At 42.8% G+C, this 22561-nt stretch overlaps 1 protein-coding gene across 1 annotated transcript in view; it reads left to right on the forward strand.

The window, feature by feature from the left end:
• Window positions 1-438: 438 nt before the first annotated feature.
• Window positions 439-22561, forward strand: part of LOC133444488 (integrin alpha-11-like) — a 107432-nt gene continuing 85309 nt past the window's right edge. Inside the window, exon 1 of the mRNA XM_061722308.1 lies at window positions 439-494. Within this exon, the coding sequence (XP_061578292.1) occupies window positions 446-494 (49 nt within the window). The 5' untranslated portion in view covers window positions 439-445. The remainder of the gene's footprint in view (window positions 495-22561) is intronic.

Genomic DNA, 22561 nt, shown 5'->3' on the forward strand with positions numbered 1-22561 from the left:
TAGTTTTACATTCTCAGTACAAAAAAAATATAGTGTGATTCTGAGGTATTCACTCTTTCATCTGAAAATGGAAAAGCAGATTAGGGAAATATTTTTGATGCACACTTTTAAATGTCCCCATATCAGTGTGTTCAGCTCTGACTGAGTTGTACAGCCTCCGAAAGCAGAAACCTGCAGTAGAGAGCTCCACGTGGAACGGTGACATGCACTCACGTCTGCTCCTCGGCGTGCTGAGTGGAATCACAGACACAAATTTAGGAATTTCCTGTTTGTGAAGCAGCTCAGACGCTGGTGCTCCTGCTTTGAGAAGGGAAGGTGAAGTGAAAGGCGGTTTTAAAAGCAGAGATGTGTGTGTGGAGGAGGCGCCGCTCCTCTGCTCCACACATATAAAGGCAGCAGCAACACACACTCACACTCCAGCTCACTCTTCTGCTCAAACACACTCATGGATTATTCCCAGTTGTTAGTGCTGTGGACCTGCAGCCTCCTGCCAGGTGAGTGGATGACCCAACAGCGCCGGAAAGGTCGCATCAATTATACCTTTTAAAACGTGCAGTTTCAGTTCAGGCTTCTTCAGACAGTCAAAGGGAACGTGACGGCAGTGTTGTGCAAGTTCATACTTTTCATGAACTAGTTCAAAGTTCAGTTCACATAGTTTAAAAAGGTTCAAATTCAGTTCATTTCAATATTTTTAGGTGAGAAGTATGAATGAAACGCCCCCCTATCCTAAAACTGCAGTACCTTGATATAAATGACTGTCATTAACAGACTTGTTCAGTCCTGGATGACAAGCTGATGACGACCATTAATTAGAATCAGGTGTGATGATGCAAGGAAACATCTAAAACCTGCAGGACCGGGGGTCCATAGGACCAGGGTTGGAGACCCTGCTGTAAACTATCATGTATTGTCCCAGTGGCTTTTCAACTTTACTCAGGCTGTAAATCTCCAACAATGTAGACCATTATCAGTTTATCAACCTGTTGCAGGTAAATCAACCCTGATGGAGCAGCAGGGGGACTGGGGTCGTTCAGGGCTGTTGGGTCTTCTTGGTCTTTCCTGATGACTTTTGTTTGATTATCAAGGACTTGCAGATATTTTCTCACACTGGACAGATGCTTTAACTCCACATGACGTTTTGAATTTAGCAGGCAGACGGACGAGGCAGACGTTCAAAGTTGTTTTCTCAGCGCAGGTGAACATAATTTGCTTAGAAAGGTTAGATTTTTACCGTCAGACTCTTTGGGAGACGATGTGTAAAATTCCCGCAGATAATGATAAGTGGATCATCATCTGATGCTGCGTCTGCAACGTCTCTCTCTCCACTGGTCATGTAAAGATGCACCGGGCTCGGGCCACCGTTGCCATGGAGCTGGTGCCCGTTGCTATGCTATTGCATTGTGGGTAATGTAGTGTGAAGTCGTCGTCTCGTGGAGTATTTTAAATGTGCGCGCTGCCCGCTGGTGAAATGAGAAGGATTATTCCGTAATAATTGGACCTAAACACTGAAGCTGAAACTCACATAATCTGAACAGTTCAAATTCCAGTTCATCATTTGCAGAATGAATAAGTTCACGTTCTAGTTCTTTATTTGCAAATATGTTGCGTTCATGGAACATATGTAATGTAATTTTCCCATACTTATTTCTCACAACGGAATGACTTAGGAAACAGTGGAATGGTGAGTGTCATTAAAGTGTTCAAGTGTCTATTCCAGGGGTCGGCAACCCAAAATGTTAAAAGAACCATATTGGACCAAAGACACAAAAAACAAATATGTCTGGAGCCGCAAAAGATGAAGTGTTGTATCAGCCTTAGAATGAAGGCAACACATGCTGCATGTTTCTATATTAGTTATTACTGGGGTAAGATTTTTTTTTCATTATGCACTTTGAGAAAAAAGTTGAAATGTGGAGAAAAAAGTGAAAAATTTCGAGAAAAAGGTTGAAATGTCAAGATTAATGTTGAAGTACAATCTTGAGAAAAAAGTCAAAATGTCGAGATTAAAGAGGAAAGGAAAAAGGAAAAAAAGGATAAAAAAAGGAAAAAAGAAGAAAAGAGAAAAAAGGAAAAAGAAGAAAAAAAGAAAAAAAGAAAAAAGAAGAAAAAAAGGAAAAAAAGGAAAAAAAAGAAGAAAAAAGGAAAAAAAACATCAAACATTTTTTTTAAAGTTCCAGGAGCCACTAGGGTGGCGCTAAAGAGCCGCATGTGACTCTAGAGCCATGGGTTGCTGATCCCTGGTCTATACTGTATAACTGGGAGGTACCGTGACCTTGCGACCTCTGGACGTCACTTGAACAGCCCTATGGGGCTGACTGGTGTGGTGAACACACCACAGATGGATCTTTCAGTCTGTGCTGGGTCTAGCCAGAGAAGGAGGGCTGCTGGCCCACTGCAATGGAGGTCCCTCAGGCTGCAGCTGCTGCTGGTCTGCAGGATCAGCCAGCTCTGGGACTGCCTGCAGATGTCGTCTATTGCGTCGCAGCACTGCCCCGTTGTCTGTTTCACACCCCTTTTCTTCCTCCAGTTTCACTCTGACGGCCTGCTGTCTACACCTGTTTATATAGTGGTATCTGTAGTCCAGCAACTAACCCGGTATCAGTAATATATCAGTCATAACCAGTACTTGAGTTGTAAAAAAAATCAGGGGGGATGGTGGATTTTATCATATGGGGACAGATAATTTGTGCTGATTACAAATAATATAATATATTACAAATAATAGCAGTGACCAAAACACCTGCAGAGGTGTTTTGGGTGGAATCACAGACACAAATTTAGGAATTTCCTGTTTGTGAAGCAGCTCAGACGCTGGTGCTCCTGCTTTGAGAAGGGAAGGTGAAGTGAAAGGCGGTTTTAAAAGCCGCCTTTCACAAGCTACCTGCTTGTCTTTTTAAGCAGGTAGCTTTGATTTCATCTTTCAGCCACCTCATTTTGTGATACAAGCTCAAAAAGACAAAACAAAAAACAAAAAAAAACATTTGACACAGTTACTAGCTTGCATTGTTACATAGTTACAAAAGTATATCACAACTCACACGCCTGACCTGTGGTCAGGTGGGGATGGGGGGTGCCATCCCCACCTGGTTCACATAGCAGCAGTTAAATGCAGCCTTCTGTAAGCTTTAAATATCCACTGGGCTTACATCAAATACATCAAAACACAACAATAAAAAACACTTTTCTGAACTTATCAATATGACTCTGTCCTTCACAGGATAAGTAACATGGATCACTGCAAAAACTCACAATCTTAACAAGAATATTTGTCTTATTTCTAGTTAAAATGTCTCATTTTGGTAAAAAAAATCTCATTACACTTAAAACAAGACTCATCACTGGAAAAAACAACAATTTTCACCTGTTTCAAGTAGATTTTGACTTGAAATAAGTAGAAAAATCTGCCAGTGGAACAAGATTTTTTTTTTTCTAGTAATGAGAAGATAAATCTTGTCCCCCTGGCAGATTTTCCTACTTATTTCAAGTGAAGATTTACTTGAAACAGGTAAAAATTGTCAAATAAGTTATTTTTCTGGTGTTATTTTTCTGGTGATGACTCTAAATGTTGAAATAGCAGTAAAACCACATTCATTGATGAAATGACATAAGGGATGGAAAGGGGGGATGGCAGTTTTACAGGGGGGATGATTTGGACCATTTTTATTTCTGGGGGGGATGCCATCCCCCCTCATCCCCCTCAACTCCAGTACTGGTCATAACTAACTTATAATAATAATAATAATTCATTTTATTTGGAGGCGCCTTTCACGTCACCCAAGGTCACCTTACAGAATAAAAACAAGAAATACATTTAAAAATACAATAAGACATTCATAAAAGCAACAATACAAATAACATAATAGTAAACAAACAAACTGGTGGGAAGTAGTGCGTGATGACCGGTTATAGTGAATGGGCAAGTTTGAACAGGTGGGTTTTGAGTTGTGTTTTGAATGTGGTGATGGAGTGTATTTGTTTTATGTGTGGGGGGAGGGAGTTCCAGAGTCTGGGTGCCGAGCAGCTGAAAGCTCGGGCACCCATGGTGCTAAGGTGTGAGGTGGGAGTGTAAAGAAGTCCAGCAGAGGTTGAGCGGAGGGTGCGGGAGGGGGTGTAATCTTGCAATAGGTCACAGAGGTAAGTGGGGGCTAGGTTGTGAAGGGCTTTGTAGGTGAGGAAGAGGTTTTTGTAGATGATGCGGTATTGGACTGGGAGCCAGTGGAGTTGGATGAGGACGGGGGTGATGTGGTCAGATGACTTGGTGCGGGTGATGATCCGGGCGGCCAAGTTCTGTATGAGTTGCAGTTTGTCGGTGAGTTTGGTTGGGAGGCCAGTGAGGAGGGCGTTGCAGTAATCAATACGGGATGTGATGAATGAGTGGACCAGGATTTCGGTGCTGGATTGGGACAGTGCTGGACGGAGTCTGGAGATGTTGCGGAGGTGGAAGAATGCAGTCCGGGTGATGTTGTGAATGTGAGGTGCAAATGAGAGTGTGCTGTCCAAAATGACGCCGAGGCTCTTGACGTGGGGGGAAAAGGGTACCGGGAAGCCGTCGATGATGATGGGAAGGGCGGGAGAGGCTTGTGACTTGGTGAGGGTGGATTTGGAGCCGATGAGAAGAGCCTCAGTTTTATTGCCGTTGAGTTTTAGGAAGTTATTGCTCATCCAGGTATTGATGTCGTGTAGGCAGGTGGTGAGGGAAGCTTATCTAGAGAAGCTTATCTAGAGCTTATCTAGAGTTTTTGTCTGAATTTTCAGATTTCCTTTCTGGATTATTGATCAGTACAGATAAATTCATCATAGTGGGTGATTTTAATATTCATATGGATGTTGAAAGCGATAATCTTAAATTAGCTTTCAATTCTCTTCTAGAATCAATGGGTATCTCACAAAAAGTGGACGGGCCGACGCATTGTTTTGGTCATACTCTCGATCTCGTTCTCACCTACGGTGTTGAAACTGATGGTCTGTTGGTGTCACCTGTTAACTCCCTTTTATCCGACCATTATTTAATAACGTTGGAATTGAATGTTGTTGATGTTGAAGTGCAGGGCAGGAGGTATTATTTTAGCAGATGTTTGTCTGATGAAGCTATTGCTAAATTTAAGGAGACCGTTGCTCGTCTTGCGACAGTGGAAAATAGTGAAGCCTCTACTGAAGCAATAGAGGCCAGTGACCTGGGTTCTACCTCTGATGTTGATTTTCTTGTTAGTAACACTGCTGATCTGTTGCACTCAGCTTTAGATGAAGTTGCTCCTTTGAAAAGGAGGGTTTCTAGCCACAGGAGCTTAACTCCCTGGTACAATTCAGATATTCGCATGTTGAAACAAAGCGTGCGTAAAATGGAAAGGAAGTGGTACTCTTGTAGGTCTGTAGACTCTTATCGTGAATGGAAAGATATTCTAATAGTATATAAAAAAGCCATTCGCAAAGCAAGAACAGCTTATTATTCAACGTTGATAGAGGATAACAAAAGTAACCCACGTTTTCTGTTCAGCACTGTAGCCAGGCTGACAAAGAGTCACAGCTCTGTGGAGCCGTGTATTCCTGCAGCTCTCAGTAGTGAGGACTTTATGAGCTTCTTTAACAGTAAAATCACGAGAATTAGAGAAGAAATCAACCAGCCGGTTGTGGGCGTTTCTTCAGCTTTAGCGACTTCCCTAGGCTCTGACTTGTCTCTAGACTGTTTTGATCCTATAGACCTCCCTGAGCTGACCTCACTCGTTAATAGAGCTAAGTCTACCACATGTATGTTAGACCCCATCCCGACTCGACTATTCAAAAATGTTTTTTCTCTTATTGGTGTGACAATACTGGACCAAATCAACCTATCCCTAAGCTTAGGATATGTACCACAGGTTTTCAAAGTGGCAGTAATTAAACCTTTACTTAAAAAACCTTCCCTTGACCCAGACACCTTAGCTAATTATAGGCCAATTTCTAACCTTCCATTTGTATCTAAAATTCTGGAAAAGGCAGTTTCAAGCCAGTTATGTGACTATTTGTATAGAAATGATCTGTTTGAAGTCTTTCAGTCAGGGTTCAGAATGCATCATAGCACAGAGACAGCACTGGTTCGAGTTACGAATGACCTTCTTATGGCCTCAGATAAGGGATTAGTGTCCATATTGGTTTTACTGGACCTCAGTGCTGCTTTTGACACTGTTGATCATGGCATTTTACTGCACAGGTTAGAGCATGTTGTTGGGATTAAAGGGACAGCTCTACGTTGGTTTAAATCATATCTATCTGACAGGTTCCAGTTTGTTCATGTACATGAGGTTTCTTCAGAACAGTCGAGGGTCTGTTATGGTGTTCCGCAGGGTTCAGTGCTAGGGCCAGTCTTGTTCAGTTTATACATGCAGCCGTTGGGAAGTATAATCCAGAATCACGGCATACACTTTCATTGTTATGCTGATGATACGCAGCTCTACTTGTCTATGAAGCCGGATGAAACAGAACCGTTAGTTAAACTTCAGGCATGTCTTAGGGACATCAAGGACTGGATGTCCAGAAATTTCTTGCTTCTAAATTCAGATAAAACAGAGGTTATCATTCTTGGTCCAGAGCATCTTAGGAAGGGATTAGCTGGTGTTGCGATGGCTTCCAGTGCAACTGTGAGAAACCTTGGTGTTGTTTTCGATCAGGATTTGTCGTTTAAACCATATGTTAATCAGGTTTGTAAAATAGCGTTTTTCCATCTCCGTAATATTGCAAAAATTAGGAAAATCCTCTCGCAGAGGGATGCAGAGAAACTAGTTCATGCGTTTGTATCTTCTAGACTGGATTACTGTAATGTGTTGTTAGCAGGATGTCCAAGTAATTTGCTGAATAGGCTCCAGCTGATCCAAAATGCAGCAGCACGAGTACTGACAGGAATTAGCAGGAGAGACCACGTCTCTCCAGTGTTAGCGTCGCTCCATTGGCTACCTGTAAAATTCAGAATTCAATTTAAAATTTTATTACTTGCATATAAAGCCCAAAACGGCTTAGCTCCGCAGTATTTACAAGATTTGATAGTGCCTTATGTTCCTGGCCGAGCTCTCCGCTCCCAGGGTGCAGGTTTACTCGTAGTTCCTAGAGTATCTAAATGTAGATTTGGAGGGCGGGCGTTCTGCTATCAGGCACCATTACTTTGGAACCAACTTCCAATCTGGGTTAAGGAGGCTGACACCACCTCCACCTTTAAAACTAAACTTAAAACCTTTCTGTTTAGTAAAGCTTATAGTTAGTGTTAAGTAAACCTCTAGCTGGTGTTGGTAAATCTCTAGGTAGTGTAAACTTTAGTGTGTTAGAGTCAGTAGTCATTGTCGCAGCTATAGAACAAAACTATAATAGTTAGTCTCAAATATAGCTTCGCGGTAGATATGCTGCTATAGGCTTATGCTGCAGGGGGGCACCGACATGATCCGCTGGGCGGTGCCTCTCACCCTTCTTCTCCTCTCCTTTTCCCTGCCTCTCTTCTCCATTACCATTTTTATTTATTATAAATATCTCATAGCTATCATTTTTGTCCATTGTTCCTGTAGTTTCTTGTGCCGGCCCCCCTTTTTTCTCTTTTGTGTATGTTTGCAGGCCGGAGCCTCAGGAGCTGCGTTCTGGCCTGTGTTCCCGGCCCTCCCCCCCCTCTGGTCATCCCATTGCTTCTTCCACCTGCCTACGTGGATGTCTGCTGTTGCTGCTTCCGCCTGCCTGCACCCCCCCCCCCCCCCTCTGGTCATCCCGCTGCTGCTTCCACATGACTGTTGTGTGCTGCTGACGCCCCCCCCCCCCCACCTCTGGTCATCCCGCTGCTGCTTCCACCTGCCTGCTGTGTGCTGTCGACGTCCCTGACTCCCCCAGTCTGGCCTTCGGCAGGAGGGTCCCCCCTTATGAGCCTGGTCCTGCTCAAGGTTTCTTCCCTCCTAAAGGGGAGTTTTTCCTTGCCACTGTTTGGCTTAAGGCTTTTCTCCCACTAGGGGAGTTTTTACCTGCCATTGTTTATATAATAATTGCTCGGGGGTTTATGTTTATGTTTATGTTTATGTTTATGTTCATGTTCTGGATCTCTGGAAAGCGTCTAGAGACAACATCTGTTGTATTAGACGCTATATAAATAAAATTGAATTGAATTGAATTGAAGTGGGAGGAATGGCAGCGGTGGGGTTGGAGGAGATATATATCTGAGTGTCATCAGCGTAGGTGTGAAAATGGATCCCATGGTGACGGAGAATTGAACCTAGGGGTAGGAGGTAGATGGTGAAGAGAAGTGGACCCAGTACTGACCCCTGGGGGACACCCATTGTGACACCCGTGCACCCAGATTTATGGTTCCGTAGTTGGACAAACTGTTGACGGTCAGTGAGGTATGATGAAAGCCAGGAGAGTGCAACACCAGTGATCCCAATGCCAGCCAGGCGGTCCAGGAGTATTGGGTGAGAAATGGTGTCGAAAGCTGCGCTGAGGTCCAGGAGGATGAGGATGGTGAGTAGGCCGGAGTCAGCTGCACGGAGGAGGTCATTGGTGATTTTAACCAGGGCTGTTTCAGTGCTGTGATTGGGGCGGAAACCAGATTGGAAGGGTTCGTGGAGGTTACTTGATTTGAGGTGGGACTGTATTTGTGCTGCAACCCCCCTTTCCAGAGTTTTGGAGATGAAGGGAAGGTTGGAAATGGGCCTGTAATGATTAAGGTCGGATGGGTCTGCACCGGGTTTTTTTAGGGTGGGTGTGATGGCAGCTAGTTTGAGGATTGGGGGAACAGTTCCAGTGGTGAGGGAAGAGTTAATTAATTTATGGTACTAGACGCTTTATTAACAAAATAAAAATGAATAGAAAGGACTTAAAAAAACACTATCCAACTACACAGCCACTCTCAAAAATATCCAAAAAATATTTTGCCTTCGCAGTTTGGTTTTTTGATAAAATCCCCAGCAGCCCCTCAGCATCTGGAAAGATCACTGTGGCCACCTGACAGCGCGAGTAGCCTCATCCAACCAGGTCTCACATCTGGGCTGGAAACATCATGATCACTCTCCAACTACACAAGCACTCTCCATCTAGATTAACCTTCTAAGTACACAGGCACAACAACTAGACCACGACTCTGCAACTTTGAGACCACTGTCCAACCAGACAAGATTTCTCCAACTACATGACCACTATCAAACTAGACACCCCCTCAAAAATTAGACCACTCTCTGTCAACCGCTCTTCTTTGCATGCACGCACACCAACATGCACAAATATGCACGCAGCCACACGCACACACAAAATTTGAGTAAACTACTTTTTGACACAGCCTTAGACACTTTAAGTAAAAATCTTAGATCTGTCAGGGACGTGGAGGTAAGATGATATCATTCAGCTGCAGGAAGGCCAGTGAAACCATCTGCTCGCCTGCTGGAGGAAACCATGCAGATATTTGAGCGTGTGCTGCTCGATGAGCTCTTTTTAGTTAATCATTCCCATCTCCGACCTGATCGGATTGACTTCCCACTGCAGTATCTTACTCTGAAACGTGGAGGATTCTCAGAATTGGCACAATCCCTCTGTTGCTGCAGGAACTGTTGATTATTAATCTGTTTTTCATTACGAGAGAAGCACAGGCACATGTGGAAAAAACGTCAGGAAAGAAAAAAGGCCAGACAATGACAGTCTGCTCAGCTGTGTAAGCTGTGTGAAATGTTAAAAATCTGTTTTCTGTGCCAAAGAGAGTCACTGAGATCTATCACTTCAGGAGGAGACTAGTGTGGATCTGGATCCTGTATCCCACTCCGACCAGCCCCTGCTTGTCTTCTGCCAACATCTCTGATTAATCATTCTTCATTGAGCTCACTCTGCTTTGAGGAAAATTGTGGATCTCATGTGGTTTCTAACTTTTATTTATGTCCCCAGAAGCCAAATTCATTGTTGCTTCGAGTACTAACCACCCCTCACCTCTCGCTGGTTTGTCTATGTTCACAGCTAAGACCACTTTACATAGCAAGTAAAGAAAACCATAGCATCACACTGAATCTTCACACCAACCTATAGAGAGGAAGGAGAAGTCAGTTCAAACTGAAAGAAACCTCCATCAAAACCAGATGCAGGGAGGTTTTCAACTAGCGGAAGGTCTGAGAGGACAGGAAAAACAAACTAGAAAAACAGAAAATCTTGGCCCTAAAAGAGAGACAAAAAAATTAGACAAATATTAAACACTTGCAGTGGTTCCCAACCTTTTTTCCTTGGAGCCCCCCCTACTTGTGTCTAAGACCAGCCGGGCCCCCCGACCCGTACGTACTAGCTCCAATAGAGTAAAGAGATTCGTTAAAAATCTTTAATTGAAAAAAATTAACATTAATTATGTTTTTTTGATACATTTCTCTTTGGTTTACCCTGTACAGATATGACTTTTTTTTTTCTCACCTTCATTTTGTGTCAACAATGTATAAAATACGAACAAATACATAAAATAATTTCTGAAAAATGTGTCTTTTAATATGAGAGCAACATTTTTCAACATTTTTCCTTCAACAACCTGTCAGAGTAGTAGTATGATTAAATAAAATACTAAGTGGGTTTATACAGATTTGGATTAGAGTATTCCATTAGGTGTATTATTATGATTTTTTTATTTATTTAACATGCGCAAATATAATTTTTACAACTGCATATCTTCAAAGCAGACAAAGATTTGCGCCCCCCCAGAGATCTCTGGCACCACCCCAGGTTGGGAGACACTGACTTAGAGAATAAGGACAACGTCCAGTGCATCATGGGAGGATCCCCTGCAGTTGAGGTCAACTGCACATAATAGAATAGAATAAACTTTAATGATCCCCCAGAGGAGAAATTCGATTGTGCAGCAGCAAACACACACACGCTCAACAATTTTACAGAATGCACACGAAAGTATGAAAAGGTATAAAAAAAAGTATATCCTAAAAAATAAACATAAAAATAACCAATAAATAGCTAAATAATTAAAAAAAGAGCAATATAAAATATAAAAAAATTTGCAATGTACAAAAGAAATACTAAACCCAAAAAACGGATAATATACAGGACTGTCTCAGAAAATTAGAATATTGTGATTTTCTATAATGCAATTACAAAAACAAAAATGTCCTACATTCTGGATTCATTACAAATCAACTGAAATATTGCAAGCCTTTTATTATTTTAATATTGCTGATCATGGCTTTCAGCTTAAGAAAACTCAAATATCTCAAAAAATTAGAATATTCTGGGAATCTTAATCTTAAACTGTAAACCATAATCAACAATATTAAAATAATAAAAGGCTTGCAATATTTCAGTTGATTTGTAATGAATCCAGAATGTATGACATTTTTGTTTTTTTAATTACATTACAGAAAATAAAGAACTTTATCACAATATTCTAATTTTCTGAGACAGTCCTGTAGATATTTTATTCAACTTTGCCGCTGTTCATACAAAAAGTAAATAAAATGTCCTATCTAAAACCAAGGACAGGCACAGTGATCAGTCAGTATGGACACAAATCCATGAATAAATAAACCTCTGTCCATTATTTTTCATTTTTTAAGGACAGGCAAATGTGTTATATAAAAAATAAAATAAAACGTCTCATATTTTTTCTCCATCAAGTGGGTGAAATGGGTTCTGGATGGCAGGACGTTCTCTGGGTTGAACTGGTGTATCATTTGTTGAAACCAGTCACCCAGACCCGACGTGCTTTCTCTTCAAATGCTCGTGCATTACCAACGTGCTCCCGTGATAAGCAAGATCTGCTTTGCAAACCTTGCAAGTCATCTTTTTATTTACCGTATCGAGGCTAAAAGGCTCCAAAACTTTAGAAGTTTTGTAACATGCAGCTGCTCTACAGGACGCTGTCATTTCTGTTTACCCGCTACCGCTCGGCAGAGACGCTATCGCGCATGCGCGACTCTCGGCAGAGAACGTATTGAAATGAGATGCCTCACTCCGTTGGAAAAACACGTCTGGCGACAATTGTCGACAATGGAATTCATTGTCGACAATGGAATTCATTGTCGACAATTTTGATTGTCGATTTTTGTCGACAACGTCGACGAATCGTTGCAGCCCTAATCAGAATGTATTTAAAAGATACTGAAACAACACCTGGGATAAATTCTGATGTCTAAACTACATATAAACAACAACTAATTAGAGTGTGCATGTGTGTGGCGGGGGGGTGTTACTAGGTGTGGATGAGAGGAGAAAAGCAAAACCCAAGACACTAGAATAACTTCTCACTACCGGAAAATCAAGTTCTTCTGATGTTTCCCACACAGAGACCAATGTGAAACTAACTTCACATGTGCGCCGCGGTCATTCAACTGGGAAATGAGGAAGGGTTTTGTTTTCTAACGTGGATGCAGTAGTAGACAAACAATAAAATAAACAAACAAACTTAAACTCATAAACACAGTTGTGACAGGATCAGCGCTCCGGCTCACAACGTAAAACTAAACTAGTGTATTCTCTGCCCAGATACAAAACAGCTTCTTACGTGAATCTTTGTAGTTGAAGAAAAACGGCTGAACGGCTGGATGGTTATGCTCCGTAGGTTATCGTGTTAAAGAGTGTCTCTCTCTCTCTCTCTCCTGCTCTCCTCATCTCAGTGTGGATTAGGGGAATGTATGGGCCCAGCAGCTGGTCCTCCTTCAGCTCCAGGTCGGTCCAAAGGCGTTCACGTCGATGCATGCAAGGGTCCCTTGTTCGGCTCATCTGGGGCTCAGAATGTTTGCGGGTCACTCGTTGCAGGGCTGCAGACTATGGTTGCCATTTCAAGGCAACCACATGCTTCTTCAGGCACGATAATGGAGAAGGTCGGCCCATAGCTAGTAGCTCTTCATGCTAAAATATGAGCCGTGGCCTTCTTCATAGCTCACAGAGAACTCCATGGGACCGTGGACAGGTATAAGAGATCTTGGGAGTAAGAGAGGAAGAAAGCAAGAGCTTGGGAGAAAGAGGGAGCTGGCTCTTTATAGTCAAGCCCGGCTGCCATAAATTGACAACGGCCCCTCCTGCGTTTTGGGGTCTATGCCCAATGAGGGGGCTAATCCTTATCACCGATGGGCCGTGAATGCAAAGCCTGCTGGGGCTTTGATTCATTATGAAGGTTCCTTTGTTTCGAACCATGCGGTCAGCTGTAAGAAGGTGTTAGAGTTGGGCCTCAGAATTGAAATCAAGTCTTTCCATGTTCAACACGGGACTGTGGCCCAACAAATAGTAAAAATTTAAAAGCAGAAATTGAAGTTAAAAAGAATTAAAGAAATTAGATGCAAGAAGTAAAGGTTGTAGTGTATTATGGTGACCAAAACAAAAATATAATGAAAAAAAAAAGTAAATAAAACTTACTGTTGTGCCAAATGGAAATCTGAAGGCAGGTCAGTGACAGCATGTAAGTGAGTAATGGTACATAGGTTGATGATGGAACATAGGTCAGTGATATAATTTAGGTCAGTGATTGTACAGTAAGTAGGTGAGTAATTGCATGTAGGTTAGTAATGGTACATAAGTCGATGATGGGGCATAGGTTAGTGATGGCACATAGGTCAGTGATGTTATGTTGGTCAGTGATGGTACATAGGTCGATGATGGTACGTAGGCGAGTAATGGTACATAGGTCAGTAATGGTACGTAGGTGAGTAATGGTATGTGGGTGAATAATGGTACATAGGTCAGTGATGGTACATAGGTGAGTAATGGTATGTGGGTGAATAATGGTACATAGGTCAGTGATGGTACATAGGTTGGTGATGGTACGTAGGTGAGTAATGGTATGTAGGTGAGTAAAGGTACATAAGTCAGTGATGGTACATAGGTGGGTGATAGTACGTAGGTGAGTAACGTTAATAGGTCAGTGATAGTATGTAGGTGAGTAATGGTATGTGAGTGAATAATAGTACATAGGTCGGTGATGGTACATAGGTAAGTCATAGAATTTAGGTCAGTGATGTAACATAAGTCAGTGATAGTACATAGGTCAGTGATGGTACATAGATCAGTGATAGAATTTAGGTCAGTGATGGTACGTAGGTGAGTAATGGTATGTGGGTGAATAATGGTACAAATAGGTCAGTGATAGTATGTAGGTGAGTAACGGTAATAGGTCAGTGATAGTATATAGGTGAGTAATGATGTGAGTGAATAATAGTACATAGGTCAATGATGGTACATAGATCAGTGATAGAATTTAGGTCAGTGATGGTACGTAGGTGAGTAATGGTATGTAGGTGAGTAAAGGTAATAGGTCAGTGATAGTATGTAGGTGAGTAATGGTATGTGAGTGAATAATAGTACATAGGTCGGTGATGGTACATAGTTAAGTCATAGAATTTAGATCAGTGATGTTACATAAGTCAGTGATAATACATAGGTCAGTGATGGTACATAGATCAGTGATAGAATGTTGGTCACTGATGGTACATAGGTGAGTAATGGTTGATAGGTCGATAAAGAAACATAGGCTGGTGAAGCTACCTAGGTCAATAATGGTACATAGGTCAGTGATAGAATGTATGTCAGTGATTTAATAATTTAGGAGTAGTTGTTCCAGAATTGGGACCTGTGACTCCAAAGGAATGATAAGCCCACTGTTTGCTCCTTCGCCATGGGACCACTATACTTGCCAGGATAATGCACAGTTCTGTTGGGTTGGTGAAAACTTAAAAGCTGCATAAATATGGAGGTGAAAGACATTAACTGGACTAAACAACAAGAGCTTAAAATTAATTTTGAACAGAACTGGGAGCCAGGGGAGGGCCTACAAGACAGGTGTGATATGTTGATATCCCTGAGTTTTTCTCAATGGCAGCATTTGGTACACGTTGCAGACGATATAGGGAAGTATGACTAATTAAAAAAAAGCACATGTGTCCAACTGGACTCACAGCAGTCTGAGCAGCACTTATCCATGCTGGACCCTCCTATGTGATGTGTTGCTTGTGTTTTTCTCTCAGATGTAAGTAGCTTTGGATAAAAGCATCTACTTAATGAATGTAGTAGTAGTAGTAGTAGTATCTGATAAATGAGTGGAAGGCTTTCTCAACGTCTCAGGAAGGGTTTGACTTTAGCAAGGAGTTCAAGGTGAAAGAAGCTTGTATTGATGACCAAGTCAATCTGTGGTAACCGTGAGGGGTCAGAGTATGAAGACCTGGGGCTACACTCCTGAGCCACTTGGAGTGGGCAAATCCTATGCATTCAGTATTGCTCTTGTTCAAACAGAGAACATTATTTGACAGCCAGGGTTGATGTCATCAACAACTGTGGATGAATTTGAATGCACGTGAGCTGAGCATAATTGTCAGATAGATTTGTAAATCAGCTGCATAAAGATGAAAGGAGACATTATGATGGGAAATTGGTGAACCTGTGGCTGCATGTACAAGGAAAATAGAACAAGGTCCAAAATGGATCCCTGTGGCCATGCGTGGATTAATGCACAGGCTTCCCTAGGCTGCAGCCTAGGGGCCCCACGTGTGGAGGGGCCCTTGGATTGGTCAAACATGGGTCACTTCTATCCAATCAGCTCATTGATTTGATTTGTTCCGTCACAATGCAGTCGGGCCGTGACAGGTTCAGAGCAACAGTGTTCGTTGCTGCCATAGATCGTCTCTTTGCTGAAATGGATCAGAGGTATCACTCCTACACACGTTCAGCACACATTTGGATTTCTGAACAACATTCTATCTATCTCCATACAAGACCTCCATTCAGGAGCAGCTGATCTCCAGGGTAAATATCCAGGTGATCTAGAAGAAGATTTTGTGGATGAAATTGGACAATTCAGAGAATTCATTAGGCTTGTAGATGTACTTTAATGGCTTTTTGTAGTATTTTTGTTACAACTAAAGGCTGTTATAGTAAATGAGTGCTACTGCCATGTGCACTGTTACACATGGCACAAAATTACTTTTTTCTGGGAGAACATGATGCATAAGGGGGGCCCCAGAGAAAAAATAGCCTAGGGGCTCATGACTACCTTAATCCTCCTCTGCCTGTGGCACACCAGAGGTAAGAGGGCCTGAAGAAGAGGAAAAGTAATTGGCCATGATAGAGAAGCTCCTGTTTGTTAAATAGGGCCTAAACCATTGCAGCACAGTAGTGAATGCTGCGGTGAGGTCCAGCATCACTAGCAGCATGTCGTGTTAAAAACCTGTTCAAGCTGTCCAGATGGAATAGTGTCCAGGGGCAGCTGGTTGGTCTGTGTGGCAGGGTGGAGGAGCTGCAGCCACTCAGGCTGACAGGACACAGGTGTGTCCCATCAGCCTCTCCACCCTGCCAGCCTTGATAAGGAGGACTGGGAGACTGCAGCTGGGTCGGATGGAGAAGCTGCTGCTGGAGCTGTGTGAAGGTGCTTGTGCACATGTGTGGCGGTGTATGAGTGAATAAAAGGGTTCTGCATTAAACTCTGTGTCCTCTCTATCCTGTCGGTCGGGCCCCGTAGCACGTGCTACAGTCTGGACCAAGTCAGAGACGAGTGATGAGGACATTGGCTCAAACACATTGAACACAGCAGGAGAAGAACGTTAGAAGTCTTATTGATGTTCAGCTTCACAGAAGCCGCCTTATCAACAAAATAATTAAGAAATTCAGCACAGGTATACTTTGACACATATTTTAAAACATTGAAAGGTGGATTTGTAACAGACTGAATTGTGTTAAACTCCACTCTAGGCTGGTTAGGGTTGGAGGAAATTACTTTTGACAAATACAGATATTGAGCTTCTTTGACATTAATGTTTAATATTATCCAACCTGGGTGGATTTAAAGCGCTTCATGGTGTGAATGATTTCTTCAGTCTGTCAGTGGAGCTGCTCCTCTCTCTGGAGATGGTGCTGTTCAGTAGATGGAGATGATTGTCCATGACTGTCAGGAGTCAACTCAGCATCCATCCTCCTGCCACAGATGTCAGATTGTCCAGTTCTGCACCTACAACAGAGCCCTCTGTCTTCACCAGTTCTGCAGATGTGAGGCGTCTTTCTTGTTGCTGCTTCCGCCATTGTTGTTGAAGGTTTTGAGACGTGCATATATTACCTTTTGATCAACAGTGACACAATAGAACAACATTATGAAAGATTGAGAGTGAGAATCAAGACCTTCAAGCTGAATAAAGAAAAATGCAAAGTGAGGATGGAGGAAATCAAATACCTGGGTTATATCTTTTCAAAAGATGGACTTGGTGCAGTCCTACTACAAGAGGACAAGCCTGTTGCATATGCATCACATGCATGGACTGAAAGAGAGCAATGCTATGTGCAATTAGAAAAGGAATGTTAGCAACTGTGTTTGAAGTGGACTGTTTCCATCAGTGCGTGTATGGAAGAGACGTGATTGTGGAGTCAAATCACAACCCAAAGTGATAATGAATAAACTGTTGAGCCGTACTCCAGCTAAAATACAAAGACTCCTGAGACTGCAGAAATGAGAAGAATTCCGAAAAGAAACAAAGGATGATATGATGATGCCATAATTCACAGATACAGAGTGAATGGAAGCCAAAGATGGCCAAATGAAATACAAATGCATTGGAACTGCAGAGAGGACATTTCAGGAGTGAATGGAGTTCTGTTCAGAGGAGATGACTCATCGTTCTGGCAGCAATGAGAGCTGAAATGCTTAATCGCATTCACAAAAGTCACTTTGGCATTGAAAGCTGCAGATGCAGAGCAAGAGAAGTACTCTGAACTTTAGTGACATGTGTAGTACTCATCAGAAACAAACAAGCCAAAAAGTCATTACATCCACACAGTGCTCCATAAAGACCCTCGTAGAAGATAGTTGTTGACCTATTTACCTTTGACCAGTAGCAGTATCTACTCTTAGGGCCTGATTTACTAAGATCCTAAATAAAGAGTACTAAATTGCGTGTGCACTGAAAAAGTTTGCGCGTGCTGTTGTTGTGTGTTTTGCGGGTGATCAACTAAGAATGCTTGCGCAATTGATAACAGGTGCAAACAGCAGTATTTAAATGAGGTATTGCGTGTCTTACGGTTTGCGCCATGGACAGTCTGGATGGAAAGCAGGATAGTCGCAAGCGCAAAATGAAATTTGACGAGTTGGAGTTAGAGATATTAGTGGAAGAGGCAAATAAACACATTCATGAACTACAGCAAAGACATTTAAACATTACCAAAAGAAACGCAATATGGGAGAAAATCTGCCATAGAATAAATGCAGTTATAAGACAAAAAGAACGGCAGATGAGGTTAAAAGAAGGTGGCAAGATATAAGGCGAAGAACTAAAGAAAAAGTGGCCTTTAATAAAACTTCGGCAAACAAGACAGGTGGAGGGCCTGCGGAAGAGATGCTTCTAACCAGCATTGAGCAGCAGGTGCAGCTCACCTTCTGCGAGGAGCAGATAACTGGGATACCGGGGTATGACACGCTAGAGCCAACTGCAGAACAAGGTAGGCGGCCAATAAGAAACCCGTGATTTATTTATTATCACAAATAAAAAAAGGAATGTGCCTCCTGTGGCAACCTTTTGGTGAATAATACTCGATTTAACATTCAAATAAAATATTTCTCCTTTTGCATGTGGAGAATCCTCACCACAAGTTGAGCCATCCCCACCCCAGTCCTCAAATCAGGCACCAACAAGCATCCCTGCAGAGCCTCAAAAGTGACCAGTTTATGATGACATTGACAGAGAGTTGCTGCAAGAACAAAAAAAACAGTCTACAGCCCTTGAAGATGGCTTATCTTCCGTTGCGCACGAGGTGCGAGCTGTGTCCTCTATGGCCCGAGCGCTCAGGCGGGATACTCGGGCCATTGCTGCGCACACTCGGCAGCTGGTCAGTGCTGTATCTGCTCTAACGATGGCCGTAAATACCCTGGCGAGAGGGATCCAGGATGGAGTTCAGGCGGTGGTGAGGGCTCTCATTCCCAGCGGTCCCAGAGTGGAGCAGCCGGAGACTGGAGAGGAGGGAGAGAGCATTGGCGAGGCGCGCACTGGAGGAGAGGAGAGCCACGTTGGAGCGACGCGTAACCTGAGAAAAAGAAAAAAACAACTTACAAATGTGAAGGCAAAAAGAGGGAAATAACACACAACAGGCTCCACTACCTCCTGTCTTACATTTTACAAGACCGGTAATAAAAGTGTTTCTTTAATTTCAGGAAGTAGCGTAGTGTAGCTTAAATTTTTGTTAACTGCATTGGCTGTGAATGTTTAATTCGTTTGGTTAAATAAATGTATGATTAATTGTGGTGTTTTTCTGTGTATTATTGAATGAAAATTAAGAATGAATGTATTCCACTCACAGTTCATGAGAAATGGCCTTGAATGAGAGTGATGTGTGTCTGCAATCCCGCAGCATTGGGTTGTTGCCCCCCAGGGAGCCCATGGTAGTGGTCATCATCATCATCATCATCATCATCATCATCATCATCATCATCCTCCTCCTCCATTTCCACAGCAGCATGCTCCAACCCATGACGTTTAGCGATGTTGTGCAACATGCAGCAGACAATTGCAATCTTGGCCACTTTTTCTGGGCTGTACAGCAGTGCTCCTCCAGGTCCAAACAGCGGAACCGGGTTTTCAATACGCCAAAGGTGCGCTCCACAATGTTCCTCGTGCGTATATGGGCTGCATTGTACCGATTCTCTCCTGGGGTGGTCGGATATAGTACAGGAGTCATGAGGAAGGGGTGTAAGGGGTATGCGCTATCACCTAATGACAGAAAATATGAATCAATATGGCATAAATGCATGGCACTTCTTTAATGTGAGGAATGATTTTACAAAGTATAAATTATATAAAACTCACCCAAAAGCCAGCCATCTCCATACTCGCCATCTCGCAACTTGGAATAAAGAATGCAGCTCCTCAGGATAAAGGAGTCATGCACCGACCCAGGATATTTAGCCACAACGTTTGTTACGATGCCTTCGGAGTCACAAACAACCTGCACATTTAATGAATGTGTGTGTTTTCTATTTCTGTACACATGCTCCGTGTTTGATGGTGGAACCAGCTGATTATGAGTGCAGTCAATCGCTCCTATTACTCTGGGGAACCCAGCAACTGCATAAAATCCGTGTTTGACATCATTCAGTGCGTCCGGAGTGGATGGGAACCTTATGTACCTGCCCATCCTGCGTAACAGAGCGTTGAGGACAGTGGACAGCACACCTGAAAAACTGCTTTGGGAGAGCCCAGCAGAAATGGCTACAGTGCGCTGGAATGACCCTGATGCGAGGAAATGAAGAGTTGAGAGCAGTTTCGGCAAGGCAGGTATGGCGTTACTCCTGCTTGTGACCGGCTCCAAATCAGCCCTTAACTCATTCAACAGCTCCAAGATGGAATCGCTAGATAGTCGATATGTTTCAACTATCTGGTTTTCATTCATTCCAAACAAATTTACACGAGTCCGAAAGACTCTCTCTCTCTGCGTATTCTTTGATTTTGGCGATGTCGCCTCCTTGCCACAATAACCATCTGTGCGTAATGCTGGGCAGATTAGCACCTTCCTTTCGAACGTATTAAATACAGACGCAATCACAATCCCCGCAATAACTTTCAGGCTTGGTAAATCTCATTGCGCATGGTAAATGGACCAATTTGCATCTTCTCCTCCCAGTATTTAGCGATTTCTGGCGGGTACGCTGTTAGTAGATCAGCTGGCACTTTGGTTTGCGGGTGATGTCAAGTTTGCACACGTTTTTACACACGCAAACCTTCAGTAAATCAGGCTTTACTTACAGAAAGGTTTTAAGTTTAGTTTTAAAGGTGGAGGTGGTGTCAGCCTCCTTAACCCAGATTGGAAGTTGGTTCCATAGTAATGGTTCCTGATAGCAGAGACCCGCCCTCCATATCTACATTTGGATACAGGTTGCCAATGGAGCGACGCTAACACTGGAGAGACGTGGTCTTTCCTGCTAATTCCTGTCAGCACTCGTGCTGCTGCATTCTGGATCAGCTGGAGCCTATTCAGCAAATTACTTGGACATCCTGCTAACAACACATTACAGTAATCCAGTCTAGAAGATACAAATGCATGAACTAGTTTCGAGAGGATTTTCCTAATCTTTGAGATTTTACTGAGAGGGAAAAATGCTATTTTACAAACCTGATGATAACCTCTGTTTTATCTGAATTTAGAAGCAAAACATTTCCGGACATCCAGTCCTTGATGTCCCTAAGACATGCCTGAAGTTTAACTAACGGTTCTGTTTCATCCGGCTTCATAGACAAATAGAGCTGCGTATCATCAGCATAGCAATGAAAGTGTATGCCGTGATTCTGGATTATACTTCCCAACGGCTGCATGTATAAACTAAACAAGATTGGCCCTAGCACTGAACCCTGCGGAACACCATAACAGACCCTTGACTGTTCTGAAGAAACCTCATGTACATGAACAAACTGGAACCTGTCAGATAGATATGATTTAAACCAACGTAGAGCTGTCCCTTTAATCCCAACAACGTGCTCTAACCTGTGCAGTAAAATGCCATGATCAACAGTGTCAAAAGCAGCACTGAGGTCCAGTAGAACCAATATGGACACTAATCCCTTATCTGAGGTCCAGTAGAACCAGTATGAGGTCCAGTAGAACCAGTATGGACACAATCCCTTATCTGAGGTCCAGTAGAACCAGTATGAGATCCAGTAGAACCAGTATGGACACACTAATCCCTTATCTGAGGCCATAAGAAGGTCATTCGTAACTCGAACCAGTGCTGTCTCTGTGCTATGATGCATTCTGAACCCTGACTGAAAAACTTCAAACAGATCATTTCTATACAAATAGTCACATAACTGGCTTGAAACTACTTTTTCCAGAATTTTAGATAAAAAGGGACGGTTGGAAATTGGTCTATAATTAGCTAAAATGTCTGGGTCAAGAGAACGTTTTTTTTTAAGTAAAAGATTAATTACTGCTACTCTGAAAACCTGTGGTACACATCCTAAGTTTAGGGATAAGTTGATCTGGTCCAGTATTGTAGTTCCAATAAGAGAAAGACCATTTTTGAATAGTCGAGTCGGGATGGGGTCTAACAGACACGTGGTTGACTTAGCTCTATTGACGAGTGAGGTCAGCTCAGGGAGGTCTATAGGATCAAAACAGTCTAGAGTCAAGTCAGAGCCTAGGGAAGTCGCTAAAGCTGAAGAACAACCGCTACCGGATGGGCCTGATTGATATCTTCACTAATTTTGATGATTTTACTGTTAAAGAAGCTCATAAAGTCTTCACAACTGAGAGCTGCAGGAATGCACAGCTCAACAGAGTTGTGACTCTTTGTCAGCCTGGCTACAGTGCTGAAGAGAAAACGTGGGTTACTTTTGCCTGAGAATGCAGCCTGAAGCAGCTGTCTTGATTATCAGAGGATAGTGAGCCAGACTTTCTCCTACTCGTCAGCTTTCATCTTGTGCACCAGCTGGAGCAGGAAGATATTATGGTTCAGCTACCTTCGCTTTTGGCAATTTTAAGAACCTTCCAGGTTGACTAGCTTAACATCTTTTCAGGTGGTCCTTTAGGATGCAAGGCTCGGCTGATCACAGGTCTAGGTTGGTCCTGACAGACCTCCGGAAAACCCTTCAGATCCAGAATGACCACCATCTTCATTCCTTGAATGTTTACTTGC

This window comes from Cololabis saira, chromosome 5 (assembly GCF_033807715.1).
Source record: "Cololabis saira isolate AMF1-May2022 chromosome 5, fColSai1.1, whole genome shotgun sequence".
NCBI lineage: Eukaryota > Metazoa > Chordata > Actinopteri > Beloniformes > Belonidae > Cololabis > Cololabis saira.